Raw genomic sequence first — 26057 nt, 5'->3', positions numbered from 1 at the left:
GTTTTCTGTTTTTTCTCGCTGTTATGTGACTTCAAAGTTTAATAAACATTGACAGTGATCTGTTTTAATCCGACTTTAAGTGAAAATATGGTGCGTTGTAGTGTGATTGGTTGTAAAAATCGGCCGGAACGAAGATTACCAAATATTACCTTTCACACGTAAGTAAACTTATTTGAAGTATATTGTTTTATAGAACTGGATATAGTTGATACATTTTCATTAACTCTAATGTGAAATTATCTACAAATATATAATATTTTCATCGAAATAGACGTAAACATTTTTTTGTGTTATCCGACTAAATTACGAAGTGTTCTTGTTGTTCAGGACGCCATTTGTTTTTACGTAGTTTCAAATTTATGGTATAATCATGTGATTAACATGAGGGATACCAGTACAGGGTAAAATTTTCCCCAAAATCGTGAAATGTTTTTTTTTAATATTAAATGTTAATGTTTGTGTAAAGTTTGTTACACGGTTCGGTTTTCCGGTTCAGTTTTCCTCATTTGCATTGGTTTAAGTATTTTTTTTTCAATGTCGGTTTTTTTGTATATTCCAGGTTACGATGCACATCATAACGCTGAAGACTGCGAAGCTGGCCCTTCCACACGAGCTGCAGCTGCCACTGAAGGCAGCGAGGACGCTGCCCCGTCAGGAGAGGCCGTGTTGGAGTAAAATCCGGAAGGCCACCCCCCGCGCCTTCCTCACCGCGGTGCGGCGCGCTTTCGTCTGCTACTCGCGCGCACATTATCGCGGAACCTCTACCCATTTATTTCTACCGTCATTTTGCTGTTCATTTTCAAATAAATGTATTTCGTTTAATTTGCTTTTAATTTGAACTATTCCCAGTACTTTTTTATTATAAATAGGCACTAAAATGACAAGTAATGCGTGAGAGAAATACACTTATGACTATAAAGCTAAGTTTTTGATGTGAATATCAATTGAATACATTACAATATTTTTTTTTTTTTTTTTTTTTAAAAGGCACCCGTCATCACAGGGTGTTCGCGCCACCTCTGGATTATAGTCCAGAGACATTTTTTGCATTTATTTATTTTTTGCACGAATAACAATAAAATACAATAAAAATACAATATAAATTTTAAAACAAAATAAAAAATACTGGTATAAATTACTAATAAAATAGCTAAAATACAATAATTACTTAAAATACTATAAAATTTAAATCAAAATAAATTATTATAAAATTCAGAAAAAAAAAACACGGCACAAAAACACTCAACTTAATCCTATATCACAGTAAAGAACTAAACTAATATCACACACTATTCCTTTGGTTCACTACGACTACAATATTTCTACAATATTGTAGGAACGCATCCCTACACTTGTCCCCCAGGGCGGAAGGCAGATTCTCACCCGTCATCGCCATGCCCAATTTTTGCTCAATAGCATATCTATTGCTTGCAAAAATTGGGCACTCGAGTAACAGGTGAGGAACCGTCTCCTCAACTCCAGGCTGACATAGACAGGACGGATTATCCTTCAGCTTGAATCTGTTCAAGTAGAAGGCGAATCCGCCGTGACCAGTCAGTACTTGTGTGGTGTGGTGTGTGATGTCTATTTTCCTGACTACCTTGTATGCAGCAGCAGCGCTTGGGAAAAAGAGCTTCGTGACTCCGGCCGTTCCTCCTACATCGTATCTCCTATCCCATTCGCCAATCGTATCCTGTCTCAAAATACGCTTGACGAATGAAACAGGACACAGATCGTAATCCGGTTTCCTCCTCAACCCCAGAGCGGCCCCCTTGGCTAACTCGTCTGCCCGTTCGTTCCCCTTAAGCCCTGCGTGCGCCTTAATCCAAAACAGGGAGACCTCCCGCCTCTGCAATGCAGCTTTTCGGAGGGCCGCCCGTGTTTGCACAGCCAGGGGATGAGGGGAACTCAGGGTAACCGCCTGGAGCGCCGATCTGGAGTCGCTGAGGACACCGACATTTGCCGCTCCGCTCTTGCAGGCTATGTCTACTGCTCTTTTGAGCGCTAGGAGCTCAGCCTGATAGACGGTACAATACGGTGGCAACGCAAGCTTAATGGCCTTTGTCTCGGCCTCACCTTTCCATACGGAAAGGGCGGCTCCGACGCGACCCTCAATCTTGCTGCCGTCCGTATAGACCCTGTGGACGTGGCTGTCAACCACGTCGGCATAGGTGTCCTCATCTACCAAGCCGAACCTCAGCTCTACCTGCTCTGCCGGATGTGGGTCCTCAATCGCGGGTGCCATTCGTTCCACCTCCCTGTCCCTCAACACCGCTGGGTGCGACACACCCCTCTTGATCTCATAAAGCCTCGAAGCTTCGAGTATCCTGAGATCAAGAGGGAGAATCCCAGCCAACAGCATCGCAGAGTTCAGGGAGACAGTCCGATATGCTCTGCAGATCTTCTGGGCAAAACCCCGTTGAACGGTGTTAAGCCTCTTTTGGACCCCCATCTTTTCCGCTGTGGGTGCCCACGCTGCTGATGCATACAAGATAGTCGGTTCACATTACAATATTTGCGTTCATGAGTAAAGGGGTTATAAGTTAAAAATAAAAATATTTTTTTTTTTATATAATGTAATAAAAAATTTTTGTCTTTCGTAATTATTCCCGTATCTGTTTTATAACATATTATTCTGTCTTCTGATTCAAATTCAATTTGAATTTGAATCAGAAGAAATAGCAATTAAAACCGCATATTCTGAAACTAGCAACTACTTGCAAGGGAATCACAACCTACAAGGTACTCCCCACGTCCTATAGCACAGACAAAGAAAAAATTGCTACAAGCAACATTTAAAGATACAACATAATAAAACAATTACCTAAGTTTGTTCGAAGCCCTCGGTGCGCGAGTCCGACTCGCACTTGACCTTTTTTGTCCTAATTTTACTGTATTTTCTATTATTATTTACCATTGATTGAAATGATATCTAAACTTTAGCCTTGTTTTTTTATAAAAAATATATGAACTGGGATATTTCGATATTTGTGGTTAATTGCGAGAAGTGTAAAAGCAAAAGTTGTAATAAATATTTTAAATACCTACAACTTTACCATTAAACTTTATTCCACAGTTATAGTTTTTTTTAATCCCGATCTCAGATCGATCGTAAATAACTTTTCCTCTAATTTTTGTTACCTATATTCTCTTCCGTTTGAAATTGATTTCATTGTTCTATAATATTACTTTTATGTTTCAAAAGTTAATAAAAAATCATGTTGAACAATATTACTTTGTTAATTTCAAAAGTTAATATTATATTGCCCGGCTATATATTTTATACCCGTGCGAAGCCGGAGCGGGTCGCTATGTTTTTATATACAACGTTCACAGTTTTTCTGTAGTGTATTTACTATTTAGTATCAGCATTGCACCCGTGCGAAGCCGGGGCGGGTCGCTAGTTAAGTTAATAAATAACAAAATCTTTTCAAATCTGTCTTTTTCTATCTTACAAAAAAATACCCAAACATTTATAGATATTTTGCCAGTTTTTCGGATAAAAAGTTTTTGTAATAGTTGGCAACATTGACGTAAGGATTCGCCCATGATTCGCCATCTCGTTCGGGTATACGCCGATGTCGTCTCTATAGTTCATTCTCACTCTACGGTCTACCAGAATCTGATGGCATATTTATATTTACGAAATAAAAGATTTTCATATGGCAATTTTATTTGACAACTATCAAATTGGTTGTCAAATTATTTTTCTTCTTTGCAATTGATGAATAATTTTTAGGATTTTGTCTAAAAATCTTCGAAAATGTCGAAAAAGCCGCTGCGATCACAAGCAAGAGGTGTTGTTTATAATGTGTATAGAAAAACATTCGATGAAGAAAGGTCAAACACATCACAATTTTCAATTTTGAATATTTTATTGGTAAGTTGGACTTACCCGTTTTGATACTTAAAATAAAAAATATTATAAGTAGGTAACTATAATATTGACATGTTGTGACTTTCTTTTTTTTTTTTTTTTTTTTTAGGTTCGAGGTGAACTTCCAGGTCTGGCATCCGTACGTCAAACATGGTAGAAGGCTTGAGTTCATAACTTTCGTTTTTAAGAATGTAGGAAGGTTACTTTTAAAAATTTCTTTCATGCTCCAATATTTATTCCAAGTCTGTTGTATTCTTCTCTCGACTTCCGATTCGTTGTTTTTCCTATCAAAACTTATTCTCTTCCCTAGGTATATGTATTTATCGGTATAGTCCAGTGGCATTTCATTTATTGTTATTGGTCTTCTCCTGCTGTTTGTCATTATCATGGTCTTGGTAAGATTCATCTCCAATCCCACTTTAATACTAGCTAGATGCAATGATTCGATCATGCGCTGTAGCTGAGAGCCAGTTTCGGAAAACAATACTATGTCGTCTGCAAATCTTAAGTGATTCAGATAGTCACCCTTTATGTATAATCCCGACCTGCTCCAGTCTAACTTGCTGATGATCTCTTCCAGGATGGCTATAAATATTTTTGGAGATAGCGGGTCGCCCTGTCTGACGCCTCTCTTTATAGGAAAGCTAGGTCCGAGAGTTTCTAGCTTTATTCTACCCTTGTTATTAGTATATATGCTTTGGATGACCTTTATATACACGTCTTCTACTCCTTGCTGTTTTAAGCTTTCCCATATACTTGTGTGTGTTACCATATCAAATGCCTTGCGGTAGTCAATAAAAGCTATGTATAGTGGCCTTTGTTGTTCTTGGTACTTTTCTATTATTAGTTCAATTGTGTGGATATGGTCGGCTGTAGAGAATCCTTTCCTGAAACCAGCTTGTACTGTTGGCTGTTTTAATTCCAGTGTAGTACTGATTCTTTTATTAATAATGGATGAAAAGAGTTTGTAGAGGCTAGGTAACAAGCTTATTGGTCTATAGTTACCAATATCCTTCGGGTCGCCTTTTTTGTAAAGAAGAACGATATTTGATTCTGACCATTGAGAGGGTGTTTCAGAAGTTTGTAAAATTAGGTTAAATAGCTTTGTTAATGGTACTGCTAGTATTTTGTGTGATATTTTGAGTAATTCATTTGTGATGTTATCGGAACCAGGGCTTTTTTCTAATTTCAAACTTTTTATTGCTTCGATGACTTCCATTTCATAAATTGGCTTCACATTACTATCAGTTACATTGGTGGATCTTGATATTGTATTTTGTTTATTATCGCTGTATAGTTTCCTGTAGAAGTCTGTGGCTACATTTATAATGTCAGTTCGTTTGTGCACAGTTCTATCTAGTTTCTCAAGTCCTTCTATCCAAGTCCTGCTTGTTTTGAGATCCTTAAATGCCTTCTTTGTACTTCCTGTGTGTTTTAAGTGCTTTTCTATTGTATTTTGTCTATATGTGGCGTAGTCCCTTTTTATGTATTTATTTGTTATTTTGTAGAGAGCCGAGAGTTCGTTTTTCATTGATCTAGTTTTATTTTTTGTTCTTTGTAAGTCTTTTCTTCTTTTTAGTAAAAAAGCTGTGCGATCTGTTAGTATTCTGTGTTGTTTATGAGATTCTCTTCTATCTTTTCTAACTTTTTTCAAGCTCTGGATGATAGCGTCTTTTATCTTGTCGTAATAGTTTTGTACTGAGATATTCTGCCAGTTTGTAGTTGGGTAGAGTAGCATTTTTTCTAGGTTTTCATTATATCTGGTTATTTCTTCTTTGTTCGTTAGTTGGGTTACAGACTTGTTTGTGAAATTGGCTCTGCTTTTCATTTGTTTAGAAATATTAACTGATGCTCTTATTAGCCTATGGTCTGACGGATAGTTAACGTTCATGACTTCAAAATTTTGAAAATATTTCCTTTGGTTGGATAGCATATAGTCGATCTCGTTTTTGTGTTGCCCATTCGGAGATCGCCAAGTCCATCTCCGATTATGGTTTTTCTTGAAACACGTGTTGATGATGGTTAGGTTATGTTCACGAGCATAGTCCACGAGTCTCTGCCCTCTGTCGTTTCTTACGCCATAACCATGTTTCTGCACTGTGTGATATTCTCCTTCTTGGGGAGCACCGACTTTCGCGTTAAAGTCACCCATTAATATAAAAGTATTATATGTTGCTTGTATTGCCCTGTCAATGGTTTGGTAAAATTCCTCTATCTCTTCCTCGGTAGCGTTGTCAGTCGGTGCGTAAACTTGTATTATGGATAGCTTGAATCCTTGAAAATTTAAGTTTAACATTGCTACACGATCTGTTAATCCAATGAAACTCTCTATGTTGTTTTTATGTAGCTTTTTTATAATGAAGCCTACTCCGTATTTACCGGGTGTGCGTCCTATGTGGCAGAGTATAAGGTTATCGTATTCTTCTATTTTATTTCCAAGTCGCCTCACTTCTGAAATACCTATTATATCGTAATTTATTTCCTTTATTGCTTCTTCTAGTTCCAGTAAGCGATCGTATGTCGACAGGGTCCTGACGTTATAAGTTGCTATTTTAAGTTGTGTTAAAGGTTTATTTATTTTTTTCTCTATCTGTATGTATTTATTCTGTATGTATTTATTTGGAGGGTTGTGGTCATTTTCTCCCACGGGGACCGGCCGGGTTGGGAGAGTTTTATCTTTTTTTATTATAAGTTGGTTTTTGTAATTGTTATTGTTTTGTGTATAATTGAGTCGCTCGATGGTATTCGCGGTGGTATTTGGCGTTTCGATTAGTTGCTATTCTAGGCTGCTTTGATTAAGTCCTGGGCTTTTTCTTGGTTGTGGGGTCCGCTTTATGTAAGATGACATGGATGTGGAGGGTGTCGATCTTATGTTCGTAGTAGTTTTATTTTTGTTTAGAACGGCGCTTGGTGAAAGTGTAAATTTAGATTTCTTTTTTGTTTGATTGCGGTCGACCGTCCCTGTTAGTGTAGAGTTGGACCTTGAGTGTTCTGGAGGGCTAGCAGAGAGGGCTCGTTTCTGGTTAGAGTTCGAACTTTCTTTTACGATCAAGCGATCGTATTTTAAAATGGCTTTATTACCCTTCTCTCTTTGTTCTTTTAATTGGGGTATTAATTCCTTTCGAGCTTCGAGAACTTTACGTGAAAAATCCTCTTTTATATAAGAACCTGATCCGTTTAGGGCTGATCGGCGCTGTAGGATTGCTAGTTTTTTTCCATAAGTCGTAAGTGTTAATCGGATGGGTCTCGCCTTTGTATTTTTCCTTCATATTCTGCCAACAAACTGAAAATCACGCTTTTCGCAATCCAACTCTAACTTAAAGTTTATAATTTGTAGCAATATGTCTTCCAGTTCCGAATAGCTTTTTTCTTCTTCTGATATTCCAAAAAATATGAGATTGTTTTGTCTTAATTTTCTATCAATATTTTCTATCAACTTTTCATGCTCCTCTTGTTTTTTCTGTATCTTATCTATATTTTGGACTAAGTTTTCAAGCTTGATGTCTAAGTTTGCGTTGATTGTTTTTGTTATATTATCCTCTGCTTGTTTTAGACTAGTATTTATATCTTGCTGTATTTGCAAGCGCAAGGAATTCAATAAAACGCTTATGGTTTCAGAGTCTGACATTTTAATGAATTTATTTCACCGCCCTCTATCGGTCATACACTGTTCCTTGTATTTGTTTGACCTTGATCGATTATACAGTAATTCTCGTCTAGTTGCCTAGATGGCGCTTTCAAAGATAGCCTTGTTAGGTCGGTAAATTAATGAGAATAAATAGGAGGACTAGAGCGAAGCATGCTTAATATAAAGAAAATAGACAAAGTACGACATACAAAAATAAGGTCAATAACCAAAGCCACCAACGCCTTAAACTATGCACAAAAACTCAAGTGGAAATGGGCTGGACATGTTGCGAGGCTTGAGGACGAGAGATGGACCACGAAAGTAACTTTTTGGAAAGGCCCGATAGGTAAAAGGAATAGAGGAAGACCAGTGACTCGTTGGGAAGACGAGATCATACGGACTGCCGGTCCAAACTGGAAAATGATTGCACAAGACAGAGAAACTTGGGCATCTTTGGAGGAGGCCTTTACCCAATATGGGGTTTCTACAGATAATGTATAATGAAAATATAAGTGTATAAATATGTACATAATTATATAACATACAGTAAAAATTGTATTTAAATAACAAATGAACGGCTATACTTACTACATAATATAATACAACACAACTTACTTTTAAATGTATAAATTTATGAACTAAATGTAACTAGGTATATCATAGATAAAAAAAAAATGTATTTAAATAAGTAATTGAAATTTGTAAAAATGCTTAAGTAGAAAATAAAAGGCTTTTTATTTTATTTATTTTATCTTTGACCCAACCGGTAAACTGTTAACTTCGCAAGTTTGTTGTTCTGTGATAAATAATAGTATAAATAATCAAATTCGAGTTAGCCAGTGCAAAACTTTGTTTATTTCGAAAGTTCAAGTAACATTAAAAATTAAAACTAACTCTGTTTCTGTGCAATTGAAGAAATAAAGTGTTTCTTTCGTTTAACAATTTCAAAGTAATTAGTGCAACAAAATATCATCTGACGGTACGAAGAAAAAGTGTGATTCATTGTGTATGCGAACGCCACCGTTATTGCTAGTGCGGACGGGTGATTTTCGCACGCACAGCCCCAGTGTCGTCGTCTACTCATCGCTCGTCAAAGATTAAGGAACTTTCCGATACGTCGAGTGGTAAAACATATGCGTGTGCCTCACAGAGACTAATGATTTAAAAATTTGATCTTTTATTATTTATTGAATTTCATCAAGTTATTTGTAATCAGAATACAAAAGTCTTGTTTATCTTATAGACATATAAGATAAAATAAATGGCGTCTAAAAATAATAATTTTTCCTGTGCTGGATGTTTGACCCCAATCTCCGGGAAACACTTCATACAATGTAACCTATGTGAAAAGATATATGACATTCTGTGCGCAAACATATCTGAAAGGCGTTTCTTAAATTCTATGACTAAAGAGCACAAGAAGAATTGGACCTGTCAAGCATGTAGAAATAAGCGTCCCAAGGGAGACAATTCCAACACTCCTGTACGTTCGTTAAAGTCGGATACTGGTGCTGAGGTGTCGTGTAGCGATGAGGATAACATTTCTCCTAACTTTGTCACAGCCCGTCGTCCGACTCACACAAAAGTTCTGGAAGTTAAGGTACCTCCCACAGGACCTCAATCGATTATAAGTCCAACTGATCAAGTAAGCGGTTCTTTGAAGGATCAACTTCTCGATTCCCTTAGGCTTGAAATACCATCTTTGCTATCCCAAGTATTAAAGAAGGAATTGGTCACCTTTAAGGAGGAGCTCTTGGAACTTCGTAAATCTGTTTCTTTTTTGAGCGATATGAATGATGAGATGCGTGAAAATATAAAGTCTTTGTCGAAGGATAACAAGCAATTAAAATCTGAAAATGATGCTTTAAAATCATCTGTCCATGAATTGTCTGACCGACTTAACAAAATAGAACAAAGTCTTAGGGACAAAAATTTGGAAATAAAAGGTGTTCCTGAGCACCCATCTGAAAATGTCCTTAACTTAATACAGCAGTGCGCTTCTATTGTTGGACACAAAATTGCCGATGGTGATGTTGTGAAGTGTAACCGTGTGGCTAAACAGAACAAAAACACGAATGTTCCTCGTACAATTATTGTGCAATTTAACAGCGAGAGACGACGAGATGAATTTTACTCCGCTGTCTATAGATATAATAAAGCAAATCCTGATAATAAACTCAATACTGCCTTATTAGGTATGGCCGGTGAAAAGAAGCCCGTTTATATATCAGAGCACTTATCTCCTCAAAATCAGGCTCTACACATTGCAGCAAGAATGAGAGCTAAGGAGTTATCGTACAAATTCGTTTGGGTTCGTAGTGGCCGCATATTTGTGAGAAAAGACCCCGGATCGCAATATATATTCATTAAGGACAGTAAAAGTTTAGATTTAATGCATTAGTTATATTAATATTTTTATCTTTTTTAGATTAACTTGTTTCTTAATTTTTTCTGGTTTTTGAAAATGGCTTTCTCAATTTATTATCAGAATATACGTGGTATGAAGAGTAAAACCATAGAAATTTCTAATTCCATTTTGATTAATAGTTATGACATCATATGTATTTGTGAAACTTGGTTAAATAATACTGTTCTCTCGAGTGAAATATTTGATAATAGATATCAAGTGATACGTAGAGATAGAAGCGAAGCATTCTGTAGTGCATATAACAAAAGTCATGGTGGTGGCGTGCTGGTAGCCTTGTCTAAAGATTTTGATGTCGTTGAAAGGAATGATTTGCAGTCCGAACTCTTGGAAGACCTATGGCTACATATTAAATTAAAAAATCGTGCTGTATTAAACCTATGTATTGTGTACCTACCTGATTACTTGTCAACGAGTGTGGTATCTGAATATATGGAAAAATGTTCCCATTTTTTAGGTACTTCATCTGATTGTAGTACTCTTATATTAGGTGATTTTAACTTTCCCAATTTAATATGGTCAGATAATGGCGGCCTCAATAGTTACTCATGTCCAAAAACAAAATTACTTTACGAATTTTTACAGTGCACGTCATTATCCCAAATTAACAACATAGCCAACACAAACGGTAGGTTCTTAGATCTTGTAATCACAAATACGCCAGATTTATACAAAATTACTAACGGCGCTCCTTTAAGCCGCCTTGACAATCATCATCCTCCTTTGGAAATCACATTCAATTACATGCTCGCATCTCTGAATCAAAATAATTCTTTTGACAAGCTGTGTTTTTACAAAACCGATTTCAATAGTTGTAACGACCATATCCAAAAAATTAACTGGCAACAAATTGCTTTGAACTTACCGATAGATGAATTTGTCAAACTATTTTATAATAATATTCATACTATTATCGAAAAATATACACCACGAATAAAACGCCACCGGAATCACTATCCCATATGGTTCTCGAAGGACTTAAAAAGAATACTTAAATCTAAAGAGAAATTTCATCACCGTTACAAAAAGTACTCCAATCCTCGTGATTATGATACTTTTTCAATTCTAAGATCTAGATCGAAAAAATTAATAGATTCTTGTTTCAGGTCGTATATTGGTAATATCGAATGCAGTCTCACTAAAGATTTGAAGTCTTTCTGGCGATATACAAAAAATAAGAAAATTACAAACGACATTCCTCGCAGTATGTACTACAAAAATCAAGTTGCTGACACAGGACATGATATAGCCAATTTGTTCGCTACATACTTTTCTTCGGTTTATAAGCAAAATTGCAAAGTTGCCTACATTCCCAAATTTGCTTCATCAAACTACATACTAAACAACATACACATATCTGAGAGCGTAGTATTATCTTATCTAAAGAAAATCGACTTAACCAAAAGCACTGGGCCCGATGGCATACCACCAGTCTTTATACGTTTATGTTCCTCATCTCTCGTTAAACCGTTAACTCTGTTATTTAACAAGTCTTTAATCGAAGGAACATTTCCGTCTTTATGGAAGCTAGCCAAAGTGACACCAATTTTCAAATCCGGTGATAAGAGAAATGTCGAAAATTATCGACCAATTAGTATTTTGAACTGCTTTGCTAAAGTATTTGAAAGCATTATATACGAACATATGTATAGTCATATCAAACATAGATTAAACGACAAACAACATGGGTTTGTAGCTGGTCGCTCAACAAATTCAAACTTACTCATTTATACTAATTATCTGACAGAATCATTTGATAGTAAATTACAGGTGGATTCGGTTTATACAGACTTTTCCAAAGCATTTGATACTGTAAATCACACTATCCTTCTTTCAAAACTCAATCATCTTGGCATACATGGTAGTCTGTATAGGTGGATGAGTTCATATTTAGCTAATAGATCACAATTGGTTGCATTGTATGGCTATGACTCTGTTCCATTCTTATCCCCTTCCGGTGTACCGCAGGGTTCCAACTTGGGGCCACTGCTATTCTTGATATATATTAACGATCTTCTTGAATTAATCTCATGTAATACTCTTGCGTACGCGGATGACGTCAAAATTTTCCACAGAATACAAGATTATAGTGACTGTCAGACCTTACAAAGGGATTTAGATGTCGTGAGTGAATGGTGCAATACCAATCGTATGACCCTCAATGTTAAAAAATGCCAAGTAATGTGTTTTACTAAAAGTAAAAGGCCGATCATTTTTAATTATAACATTAGTCATGTAACACTGGAACGAGTCAAGGTCGTTAGAGACTTAGGTGTGATGTTCGATTCTTCACTATCATTTAGACCGCACTACGATTACATTGTCAGTAAGGCCAATAAAAGTTTGAGCTTTGTTTTACGTACTGCCTCACCATTCAAAAATCCGAAGTCGTGGATAATATTATATTTAACCCTAGTAAGAAGTATATTGGAATATTGTTCATCGGTGTGGCTTCCAATATACAATAATCACATAAACCGCATTGAAGCTGTGCAGAGGCGTTTCTTACGTACATTATGTGGTAAATTAGGTTTACGGCGTAAAATACCTGAATATGATCAGCGTTTGCGTAAATTCCACCTAATGAATTTAGAAAGTCGTAGGACCCTGACTGATTTGTGCAATCTGCATAAAATAGCCAATGGGTTATTAGGGAATGAGCTTTTGGCTAGCCTTAACTTTAGAGCTCCTACCCGCCCTTCACGCACCCCACGTCTATTCAGCATACCACCCACCAGAAACAATGTTTCGCATAACAATCCTGTACACAGAATGTGCCGCCTGTATAATAATTTAGATCCGGATTGTGACTTATTCTTGAGTAGTTTGGATGTTTTTAGAAGTAATGTTTATAAATTGCTGTAACAACGTATTTTTTTTTTTTTGTATTTTAAATAGTAGCTTTTTTTTTTTTCTCTCTGTTAGAATTTTTTTTTTCTTGGTTTTTGTTTGTTCCTGGCTATAGCTTGGTATAGATATGGATTAGGAACAAAAACATGGTCATAATGTAAACGGTTTTTGTTTTTTGGCTCAAAGCTGTGTATGGTATTAATTGGGTTGTAGAATTTATATGTATTATTAGATAAGAGCTAGATATAAGGAATTGTTCTGCAATCTGTTACTGTACCAAAATAAAATAAAATAATAAAATAAAATAAAATAAAATTTATTTTATAACTATAATATTGTTTGTTGATTATAATATAATTTTATGAAAACTTATTACAGGAGTTTCCAATACGGCTATTCGTCAAGTCCAAGCTGTCCAAGTTAATTTTATAATGTGTGTATCTTTAATACTTACGAAAATAAACATAGTTTTATTTTATTTTTATTTTATTTTATAAACAACTAGCGGTCCGCCCCGGCTTCGCCCGTGGTACATGTTTACGTTTTCTCTACATAAGAACCATCCTCGTACTTCAAGGAATATAATAAAAAAAGAATTATCGAAATCGGTTCAGCCGTTCTCGAGTTATGCGCTTACCAACACATTTTGCGATTCATTTTTATATATAAGAAGAAGAAGATTATTAGCAATCTAGTTTTGATCTACATTATACATCCATATTTTTACATGGCATAATGATAATGAATATACAAATCGACGTCCCCCGCGAATAATCCGGTAATGACCTATTACGGGGTTCTTCATGTTATGCGTTTTTCGGCATCTAGAAGTTAAAATACACCATGTAAATTTTTTTCAGAATTTTTCTATCTTTATTTACGAAGATATAAAAAACTACGCGTTTATTCCATAAAATAACATTAAAATGTATTTGAAACGAATAATATGGTTTTAGATCTTTACGAAAAATAATATCAATATGATTTGACAGTAAACGTTGTTACGATATTATTCAGGTAAAAAGTTTTCTACATTATTTAATTAAGTGCTAGTACAGGCTTATTCGGGGTTTTATTAAGAAATCGATTTCCCGCTACTTTCATTATGGAGTGCAAGTATGCAAGGTATTTTTTTAAACACTCTTTCTATTACTGAGCAAATGATTTACACAGCCTTAGAAAAAATTAAAAGAGATGAAAGTTTGATAGATAAACGAGGCAGGCATCAGAATAGACCACATCGAAACCTTCATCTTCAACTTCATTAGATGCTGGTCGTCCGACTCAGGCCAGACCTGCTGGCCAAAATAAGCCCCCATCAGTATGGCTTCATGCCACAGAGGAGCACCGACGACGCCCTCTATAGACTAGTGAGCCACATCAGAAATAAGAGGGAGGAGAAGAAGATTTCTGTTGTGGTATCTCTAGACATAGAGGGAGCCTTCGACAGCGCCTGGTGGCCAGCCATAAAGGTGCGGTTGGCCGAAGTTGGGTGTCCGGGGAACGTTAGGCGGGTGATCAGCAGATACCTGAGTGGAAGAGGTGTGAAAGTTAGGTATGCGGGTGTGGAAGTGAGTAGAGAGACCAACAAGGAGTGCGTGCAGGGTTCCATAGGTGGGCCGCTCCTGTGGGACCTCTTGCTGGCTCCTCTACTGTGGATGTTAGAGGAGATGGATGTGTTTTGTCAGGCTTTTGCCGACGACATTGTGCTAGTGTTTGATTGAGATACTGCTTTAGAAGTAGAGACGAAGGTAAACTGCACATAGAGGAAAATTGACGAATGGGGTGTCAGAAATAAACTAAAATTCGCGCCACACAAGACATGTGCCCTGCTCTCGACACGAAAATTAAAATTTGACAGGCCACGACTTGTAATGGGGAGTGTGGACATCCAATATTTCGAAAGTATTAAGATACTGGGCCTTACTATATTGATGGCGGCCTGACATTCAACGCCCATGTCGGGAGCGTTTGCAAAAAGGCAATCGCCCGTTATAAGCTATTAGCAAGAGCAGCTAAAGTAAGTTGGGGGCTTAACCCCCAAGTAGTTAAGACTATATATATCGCAGTTATATAACCGACTATATTGTATGCATCAGCAGCGTGGGCACCCAAAGCGGAAAAGATGGGGGGGGTCCAAAAGAGGCTTAACACCGTTCAACGGGGTTTTGCCCAGAAGATCTGCAGAGCATATCGGACTGTCTCTGAACTCTGCGATGCTGTTGGCTGGGATTCTCCCTCTTGACCTCAGGATACTCGAAGCTTCGAGGCTTTATGAGATCAAGAGGGGTGTGTCGCACCCGGCGGTGTTGAGGGACAGGGAAATGGAACGAATGGCACCCGCGATACGGACCCACATACGGCAGAGCAGGTAGAGCTGGGGTTTGGCTTAATAGATGCCTATGCCGACGTGGTTAACAGCCACGTCTTCAGGGTCTATAGGAACGGCAGCAAGATTGCGGCCGTCGAGTCGGAGCCGCCCTTTCCGGAAACCGGATTACGATCTGTGTCCTGTTTCATTCGTCAAGCTTATTTTGAGACAGGATACGATCAGCGAATGGGATAGGAGATACGATGTAGGAGAAACGGCCGGAGTCACGAAGCCCTTTTTCCCAAGCGCTGCTGCTGTATACAAGGTAGTCGCGAAAAAGACATCACACACCACACCACACAAGTACTGACTGGTCACGGCGGATTCGCCTTCTGTGAGGTTCTGATGAGGATTCTGATTAAATTTTAACTGTAATAGGACCATAGTATAATTTTCATGATTGTGTAATCATGTGTAATAGTCGTGTTTTCAGTGCAGTGTCTATTTTCTATGATAATAATAACTATCGTGTTTTGTGAAACAATCCAAAGTTGTTTCATTTACTAAAATGTCCTGTATTTCATAAAACATACTATAATAATCATCAAATAATACTTAAGTAAACTATTCGAATAAACAGTAATAGTTATAACAATAAAATGTACGTTACTGTTAAACAATCGAATAAACAAATAATAGATTATTACAAATGTTCAGTATACAAAACAAATAACACGAATATTAGCGCAACAAGATTTTACTGTTGCCGTCGAAAAAATAAATTTACACGAACAATATCGTAAGTGACATTACTGACCAGAGCTTGACCTACACTAGTATAGTAAAATGAATCCAGCTAAATTATAACGAAGCCCTTGGGACTACTTAAATTTTGTTGAAATAACCAGATAGCTGAAAAAATTAGCTTCCATATGCGATATTAAAAGTCTCTGACACTTGTTGTTTAATGGAGTTATTAAGGAAAAATGGTTTTTTATTTTTCCTGAACATTTACACTTTTACGATTACCGGATTATTCGCGGGGGGCGTCGAAATATAGGTATGTGTAAATAATAGTATGTATTACATAGATAAAAGTAATATGTATATTATACATGTAAGTATGTACCTACATAATATTAAGTGGATATCTCATTATTAAGTACAGTATTGTTCACTTATGTAATGTGACTAATGATGTTGAGGACAAAATAAAAAATAAGTAGTATCAAGATCGTTCAGTCCATTTTCCCTAGGGTTGCACACTCAAATTTTTGATTTCCCAATTTGCCATCAGATTCTGGTTTACCATAAATACAATAATTATAGGTCTACCAGAATCTGATGGCATATTTATATTTAAGAAATAAAAGATTTTTATGTGGCAACTTATTTGACAACTATCAAATTGGATATCAAATTATTTGTCTTTTTTGCAGTTGATGAATAATTTTTAGGATTTTGTCTAAAAAATCTTCGAAAATGTCGAAAAAGCCGCTGCGATCACAAGCAAGAGGTGTTGTTTATAATGTGTATAGAAAAACATTCGATGAAGAAGGGTCAAACACATCACAATTTTCGATTTTGAAGATTTTATTGGTAAATTGGACTTACCCGTTTTGATACTATAAATTAAAAAATATTATATGTAGGTAACTATAATATTGTTTGTTGATTAGAATATAATTTTATGAAAACTTATTACAGGAGTTTCCAATACGGCTCTTCGTCAAGTCCAAGCTGTCCAAGTCAATTTTATAATGTGTGTCTGTTAATACTTACGAAAATAAACATAATTTTATTTTATTTTTATTTTATTTTATAAAAAATTATAAGCAGTTTTGATCTACATTATCATTATATCGATATTTTCACATGGCATACTGGTAATTAATATACAAATATAGGTATGTGTAAATAATAATATGTGTTACCTGTATAAAAGTAATTTTAATTGTATATTATACATGTAAGTATGTACCTACATAATATTAAGTGGATATCTCATTATTAAGTACAGTATTGTCCACTTATGTAATGTGAGTAATGATATTGAGGACAAAATAAAAAATAAGCAGTATCAAGATCGTTCAGTCCATTTTCCCTAGGGTTGCACACTCAAAATTTGGATTTCCCTAATTGCCATCAGATTCTGGTTTACCTATATTATCCAAGAAGCTTATATCTAATACACTGGAGATTTCAGTATGAACATTAACTTGTAACAAGAAAATATGACCTTGAATGACGCCTGTATGTTTTTTTATCCCTTTCACACCTAACTAACTACCTAGGTGTGAAAGGGATAAAAAAACATACAGGCGTCATTCAAGGTCATATTTTCTTGTAACAAGTTAATGTTCATACTGAAATCTCCATTGTATTAGATATAAGCTTCTTGTTATTATCCATTGAGATATACATGCCGTGTTTTCCAATTACAGTACTAGAGCGCATTATGCGGCATAATGCTTAACGTTGAATGTTCCAACTCTAACTAGTAACTACAGCAACGCTTCGCACAATCGAGCACTAGAAAAAGTAATGCGCGTGAATTGATGCGTGCAATCGATTTATCGTTAGTAATTATTAATTGTTGGAAAAAATTTTAAAGCTTTCGTTTCATTGTAGTTTTTTCGAAATTGTGTTAAAAAAATAAATATAAGTATGGATGAAGGTACAAACATTGAAAAAAATGTTAATGAAATAATCAAAATTCAAATTACTTAAAATAACCGTAAATATTTTTCAACCAATTATTATGTATACCACTTTATTTACACATTAATGAGGTTATTGCTAACTCTATGAATATTTTTTTTTCAACACTGAACTTAGCGCAACCTGCTGGTGCGTTTCACGTTCCAATTAAGCATCAGCATAATTCGGCATTGTGCGCCACTGAGTCGCATTATGCTCTGTAATTGGAAAACAGCCATTGAGACGACACCGCCTACATCACTTATGTTCCGCTCAACATAAGCCATATGGCTTAACGTGAAACGCATCAAATGTGCCTTCGTGTGTGTTACGATATTGCACAAATAATACAAATAATACGGAAAAGTGACTAACATAACTTTTCATCGGTAAGTACCTAACTAGATAATAATTTTTAAAACTTGGAGCAAAAAAATGGCGCACAGATTTTGTTCGTAGTGTCTCCTCCATACGTAGTAATATTATCTCAATGTTATTATCTATTCTAGACTCTAGACTGTGCTCCAAAATATTTGTTTTAATAAAATATGATCGATTACTATATATTTAAGGTTGCTTTTTCCTTACAAGCGGAAGCTAACCAAAAAACGGTCCGAGCGAGAGATCTCCCAAAAGGAAATGGTCCTTGTCTAACGTTTTGACAACTCTTTTGATTGGTTAATCATTGATGTTTGTAGAAAATATGGTAGCTAAAGTGAACATGAATTTTATTTGACTTTGCACCATCTCACGAATGTATGTGTATATTGTAGCAGTAAAAAATATCAATATAATATTATGTAGGTACTGCACATTTTCCCCTTGAAAATTATTGTTACCAGTCCGTCTCTTTCTATTTAGGGTGAGTATAAAGATAAAAAATTCAGGATATTAAAGAAAAAATTACGGATACATAAATTTTATATATTACTATAATACTAGATTTTGCTCGCGACTTCGCCCTCGTGGTCAAGTCATAAAACGTAAAATCCCATTTATCCCGTGGATTAGCCTATGGTATATAATATATAGGTATGTGTATACATATACATAACATGTATTACCCATCTAAAAGTAATATGTTTATTATATACTAGCTGCGCTCCGCGGTTTCACCCGCGTGGCTCCACTCCTGTTGGTCTAAGTGTTATGGTACAATATAGCCTACTATAATAGCCTTCCTCGATCAATGGGCTATCTAACACTGAAAGAATTTTTCAAATCGGAATCAAAGTAGTTCCTGCGAATATCCCTTCCCTCCTTACCTTCACCCCGTCCCGCACTTCGCCTCCTCATTGTATTAAACAGTATACCTTTTATTTTCTGTAAATTGACACTTAAAAATTCGTTATATCTTTTGAATGGAATATCGCGGACTTTCTTGTAGATATTGGTCCATTCTATAATACCGTAGAACATTTATTTGTTCTATTTTCAATAGATTCCGCAGCGCACGCGATGACAGAATTTTTATTAAGGACTAGCGGTCCGCCCCGGCTTCGCCCGTGGCACATAATATTTACGTTTTCTCTACGAACCATCCTCGTACTTCAAGGAATATAATAAAAAAAAGAATTATCGAAATCGGTTCAGCCGTTCTCGAGTTATGCGCTTACCAACACATTTTGCGATTCATTTTTATATATAAAGATTATTACAAACATTAACAAAACATTATTGCATTTTTGGTAAAGATCTCTATTTTTTTTTGAAAATGCAATATAGCCTATGTTGCTCAGTGAAGATGCAGCTTTCTAATGGTGAAAGAATTTTTGAAATCGGTCCAATAGTTTATGCGTGAAAACCATACATACATAATTACAAACATTTCCTCTTTATAATATTAGTATAAAAATGTAAGTATGTAATGTGGATATCTCATTATTATCCACTTATGTTATGTGAATAATGATATTGAGAGATTTGTATCTCACAAATTGCGGGGTAAATTTTCCCTCACACGGTTGACGGTAACCCTAAATATTGTGACGTATTCTTTTTTATCTCTTTCTGCGACACGCATTGCCGGTGTCTATTGGATTCTCTGTCTACGCCTCCTTTAAACTACCTATGTAAAACCATCGTTTGTCTATTTCTGTCGAGATTTCTGTCATCTGTGCCAAATGTCAACTTCAAATACACCAAAAGATCGCGAAATTTATTATAATACCTATCGATAAATGTTTTATTTAATAACTTACAAATAAATGTTTATTATGCATATGGTATGATAAATACGAAGTATTATTTCGTAGTGGTTTCCGTGAACGCGGACTACGTTAATAAATTTGGATTTGTATGAAGAATTGGGCAGAATGTTCGGTTACAGTAAAGAAGCAGTTAGAGTGAAAGTCAAGGTTTGCAGATATTTTATTATAATAATTAAATGTATATCAAATTATAATAAAAAGAACAGTACATCTTTTCATATTTATTTTCCTATATTTTCTGTATTTCGCTTTATTAACTCACATAACTATTGGAATATACAGTTATTCTATGTGCAACCATATTTTTGGGACTCAATCACTTATTTCCCTTTCAATTGGAAAGTTGTATACATGGCCTTCATTTCAATATAATTTTAATTTATTCAATACTTAACATTGTTTTATACTTAAGATAAATAAATTACTTTAAAAATAATGATTTCAGAAATGTGAAGGAAAACTACAACCAGAGTTAAGGAAGTTCTCTGTTGATCCACAAATAACTTCCTTAGAAGTTTTACAAAGCATTCTTGTGAAAGCATTTGATATAAAGTCTGATTTTACATTGTCATACAGGACATTAGATGACTATGGACTAGAAGTATATTTGCCATTATTATCTGATTGGGACTTGGATGCTGCATTCCTCAAGTATTATATTTTTATATTTAATATCATTATTAGCTTTAGCTTTAAAAAGTTTTTTTTTTATTAAATTCAGTAAATAACAAATGTTATCAAGTTTTAAAATGTTAAAATAAGCTTTAATCATAAGTTTCATCACTATACAATGAACATTATTTAAATTCTGATTACAGGGCTCATAACATAGCACTGACACAAAAAACAGAACCATGTGTCCAATTAAAAGTGGATATGAAGCCTTTTGCAGAAGCCTCGGAGGATTGGGAACCACCAGTAATACCTACTCAAACTCAAACTCAAATAATTAGAGAACAGCCTGTAGTTCAACAAAGCCAAACAATAACACAAATAGATAAGCAAGAAACACAAATTGGTCTGCAGGGCATTATTATGAATCAGGTATACCACATTGAAGTAATTGGTAATATAAATAATGTTAAACTTATAATGAGTTATAAAACTTAAATTTTGTTTATATTCACTACTGGCAATAAGAAGTTATCTAAATTCAGTTTGATTATTTTATCTAGCTCCTTTAATGTATATAACATTTCATCTATTATCCTAAAGCAGCAATGCCCAAAATTTTCCAAAGGCGGATCCCTTAAAACTTGTCATGATCAGCAGACCCCCAAAAAAACTTCTTCGCATGAATTTGAAAATTGAATTTTAGGTTGAGAAAACATTTAATATGGTATCCAGAGCATTAAATTTATATGATGACCCAAACACACCACCTAGACCTCCACTGAATGATGTGGAGTTTAGAACATTTTTGGATGCTGTAGGACAAATCACCAACACTACAAAATTACGTGAAGTTATATATTGTGGAGGAATTGAACCAAGTCTGAGGTAATACAACATATAACACTACATTAAAAAATATTAATAGAAAATAAGTAATATTGCTTGATAAAATGTAAGGTTGATGCAATAAGTATAGTAAAGTATGCATTTCTAAAAGAGCTAAGCTAGGCTGCAGATATCTTTTAAATGCTTGTTAACCCATTGACCACCGAGCGGCCCGATCGGGCCGAGACACAATAGATTTTCTATTGTGTCTGTGATCCGAGGACTGACGGACTAATTCTTTAAAAATGTTATGTTTGCAATATTATTTATAACTCATTACACCATAATATTTTCCAGAAAAGTGGTATGGAAACATATACTGAATGTCTATCCTGAAGGGATGACAGGAAAAGAGAGAATGGATTATATTAAAAGAAAAGCTAATGAGTATTATGCTTTGAGAGCCAAATGGAAAGATTGTATTCAAAAAGGAAAGGTAAATATATTTTATATTGTATATTACTAGATATTAAAAAATAAAGTCACTATCTACCCCTATATAAATTATGCTTACATCTTTAAAACTATTCAATAGATTTCTTAGAAACTTTTTTAGGCGTGTTGAGAGTAAAATTTCAAGGTCACGTCATGGAGTATCTTGCCAAGAAGTTTGAATATTATAAATTTATAAAGAATAGAAAAAATTCGATCACGAGGCGGGACTTTTTTCTATTCTTTATAAATTTATATTTATAAAGCATTTGAATGCCATAAAACAATAAAAATCAATTTAAAGTTTGAATATTGCCAAAGAATTTTCATTTCTGAAACGTATGCTCGGCACACACACTCTTTTTTATAGATAGAGTAATTGTTGAGGGAGGTTTTAGTACCTTATATAATTTATGATGTTTTAAATAAAGCAGGCGAAACCGCGGGCGTAAGCTTAGTAGCTTACGCCCGCGGTTACTAGTTAGTACTAGTCTACACTAATATTATAAAGAGGAAAACTTTGTTTGTTTGTTTGTTTGTTTGATTGTAATGAATAGGCTCATAAACTACTGGACCGATTTTAAAAATTCTTTCACCATTCGAAAGCTACATTATCCACGAGTAACATAGGCTAGGTTTTATCCCAGAAATCCCACGGGAACGGGAACTATGCGGGTTTTTCTTTGAAAACGCGGGCGAAGCCGCAGGCGGAAAGCTAGTACTATTATAATATTTTAAAGATTTTTTGTTGTTTTATGTACTTATTGATTTGTCCAACACACCCAATTTTAGAAAATGTCTCATGGCATTCATAGACTGTATTAATTGAATAATCATTATGATCTACTCACTTTCAGGTAAATGGTGATTTGGCCTATGTTACAAGTATGGTACGGAAAGACGTTCTTAGGACAGATAGGCATCATAACTTTTACGCCGGAAGTGATGATAATCAAAATATTGCCTCTCTATTCAATATTTTAACAACGTAAGAATTTTTACTCTCTTTTAAGCTTATTTATATTTATTTCACGTAACAAATCATGATTTAATTTTAACTAGACTGTTTATTTCAATCTGCACTTCATAATCTTACTCTTTTTTTACAGATATGCTCTCTACCATCCAACTGTAAGTTATTGTCAGGGAATGTCAGATTTAGCATCACCACTATTAGTGACCATGGGTGATGAAGCTCATGCATACATTTGCCTTTGTGCGCTTATGGCTAGACTTTATCCTAATTTCCTACTTGATGGAGAAGCAATGACACTGAAATTTACTCATCTCACTGAATCACTACAAGTGTATGACCCTGACTTCTACAACTATTTAAAATCACAACAAGCAGATGATCTACTATTCTGTTATAGATGGCTACTTCTAGAAATGAAGCGAGAATTTGCATTTGATGATGCACTACGGATGCTAGAAGTCCTGTGGGCTTCTTTACCTCAAAAAGCTCCCATTACAGAATTACCTTTACAAGAAAAAGATTTTGATCCAACTTTTGAGGTAACTGTAGATCCAACACCTTTAAGCCCACTAGTTAAAGCACCGAGAGAAAATGCATATACTAAAGTATGCGCAATAAGAAGACAAAGCTCCAGTTTTAGCTTAGCAAATATAAAAACACCAAAACTTTCCACGACCAAGCAAATAAATCATAGTTTAGACGAAAGTGCAGCTCGAAAAGCATTAACTAATTCATCTCTTAAGCACGCGAAAGAATTTCAAAGTCTAGATGAGGCTGCCTTACAGCTGCGTAATACTACAAAAGAAATATGCGATAAAACAACTGAGGAAGTCACTGAATATAATTTACATGAAAAAGATATACATAAGTTTTCGAAACCCATCATGAAAAGTGTTCCTGAAGATAGTAAAGCGATTGAGGTCTTAGATTCGCAAACTAGTTGGTCTAGTACAGGAAATTTATTCAATGGAACATCTCAAGCTGACATGAAAGACACTCCATTAGGGAGCCAAATCCGAATACTACGAGATAAAATATCCATACATAACAATAGATTTTTCTCATCATTAGATAAGCTTGATGATTCCAATTGCCTTGATTCAACAAGCAATAAGCCAAAAGTTAAAATGATAAAAAATCTCAATGAATTTCTTAATTTTGCTACAGGTAGTAAATACGTGAATATTAAACAAGAAATGGGTCTAAAGACTGATCTTGATAATATTGATTCAAAACAGTGCCCCAAAGTAACACTAACTAAAACATTACTTATTGATACATCTAAAATACTTAAAAATCATAGTAATTCAAAAATTAATTTGGAATTAAATGAAGGCAGTAGCCCTGATGATTCACAAGAATATTATCCCATGACTACCTCCATGACCCGTGAATTACGATTAGAATTAGAACATTTAGACCGTCAAGTATTTGGCTCTTCATATGTTAATAGATGCAGTATGATTTGTGATTCTCCTTCTGAATCTACAAGCACAGAAGATAAACCCACAAAATTTCAGAAAGATACGGAAAATGATAAATTAGAAGTTCAAAATGAAGTTACTGAATCAATGGATTTTTTGAAAAAGTCACCACTTTTAGACACAACTAAAATTAATGCAAGAAGTGCAGAGGATATATATCTTTGGGAGAATCCCCTTCATCGCAACACTCCAACTACGCGAACAACTGCTAGTTGTCCACACACACCTGATGAACAAGCTGAATTAGATTTTGATGGTGACACAGGGGAAATATTTGAGGAGCATTCTGGAAAAAAGTCTGTCACACCAATTAGATTATTAAGAAAAAATCATTCTCTGGAACCTCAGGATTTATGTCATAACAATAAGCATTCTAATACACATTCCAGTGAATCTGAATCTTCTGACCCAGTAGATTCTATAAGCAATCCAGTTACAGAAGATGGAAACAACCCGAAATCACATAAATTTTTCTCTAACATGTCACAAGAATTAGAAAATGCAAAAAAGAATTGTGAGTCACTTTTAAATGTAAAGCAATCAAACCTACAAAGTGTAGCATCAACAATAAATAACTTCCAGAAAAAATATGAGGTTTTTAAACCACCTCCATTAAAAAATGCATCTATACACACTGTTACAGCTACTGATAGTACAAGTAAGAACAGTATTAGTAGTTTGCCTTCTCCTATCGTTTTTGGTGGTGGTAATCCATTCCTCATGTATTTATGTCTTACAGTATTATTGCAACATAGAGATTATGTAATGCGCAATCGTATGGACTATAATGAATTAGCAATGCATTTTGATAAAATGGTGAGAAAGCATAATGTCAACAGGGTATTAAATCAAGCTAGGCAGATGTATGCTGTATATTTGAAGCAACAATCGCAAAAGACTGGTGATGTTACTACATAATGATGTAGGTTTTAGGACATTTATGGAAAATTTAAAGTTACTTAAGATATGTAACGGGACTGCCAACATAGCATTATGTAAATGTGCTAATTTTATTTATTATTATTAAATTCCTTATCATGCTTAATTGAAGTCACGCGAAATTAGCTGTAGGTATCAAATTTACTCTTTTATTTGTTATAAAGTTTAGTTTACACATTTCACCATGGTATGGATTTATAATTTCACATTTTGTAACTTCTAACTGCTTATCGAGTATTATGAGTAAATAATTCCGTATGTCTAATACCGTTGTAATTCCTTACAATAATTTTGACCATTAATGTATGAATTTATATTATAATTATAACATTGATAATAATATAAGGGCAGTTCTATATTAGTAGTTATTATAAATATTTAAATTATAGCTATATATAAATCTCAACACCAAAACGTAATTAAATAAAATGTATAATACAACTCCTATACATTATATTAAATACATAATGTTTCTTACTGTAATGCATTTATAAAATTAGCCATAATTAAATAGGTAATTATTTAAATAGTCATAAATACAATTGACAAAAATAGATTCCTTATGTACTGTACTTATTACCTGCATTGTTTCTAATTTAATTTTAACTGCTTATGATTGCTGCCTTAATTCCAAAGATGTTGGGTATTCGTAAATACTATTGTGATATTATTTTTTAATATTTTACTTTTTTACATTATAGTTATTATATGTATATTGTATACCT

At 34.7% G+C, this 26057-nt stretch overlaps 3 protein-coding genes across 3 annotated transcripts; 2 read left to right on the top strand and 1 right to left on the bottom strand.

The window, feature by feature from the left end:
* Positions 1–1282: 1282 nt before the first annotated feature.
* On the bottom strand, positions 1283–2452 carry LOC149490356 (uncharacterized). The gene has a single exon (XM_089710829.1). It carries the CDS (start codon positions 2450–2452, stop codon positions 1283–1285), a length of 1170 nt encoding a protein of 389 aa, XP_089566955.1.
* A 6455-nt stretch (positions 2453–8907) lies between these two features.
* On the top strand, positions 8908–9906 carry LOC149490355 (uncharacterized). The gene has a single exon (XM_089710125.1). It carries the CDS (start codon positions 8908–8910, stop codon positions 9904–9906), a length of 999 nt encoding a protein of 332 aa, XP_089566251.1.
* A 10016-nt stretch (positions 9907–19922) lies between these two features.
* LOC149490354 (uncharacterized) lies at positions 19923–25771 on the top strand. Its single transcript, XM_089703364.1, has 7 exons — positions 19923–20148; positions 20447–20652; positions 20820–21045; positions 21320–21501; positions 21799–21937; positions 22791–22921; positions 23043–25771. Exons 1-7 carry the CDS (start codon positions 20107–20109, stop codon positions 25309–25311), a joined length of 3195 nt encoding a protein of 1064 aa, XP_089559490.1. The 5' UTR covers positions 19923–20106; the 3' UTR covers positions 25312–25771.
* The last annotated feature ends 286 nt before the right edge of the window (positions 25772–26057 follow it).

This window comes from Colias philodice, chromosome 2, assembly GCF_061535455.1.
Source record: "Colias philodice isolate Cphi_HAF_F1 chromosome 2, ilColPhil1 Martin Lab GWU primary, whole genome shotgun sequence".
NCBI lineage: Eukaryota > Metazoa > Arthropoda > Insecta > Lepidoptera > Pieridae > Colias > Colias philodice.
The sequence above is the reverse complement of the archived record's forward strand: the minus strand, read 5'-3'. Positions and strand labels throughout refer to the sequence as shown.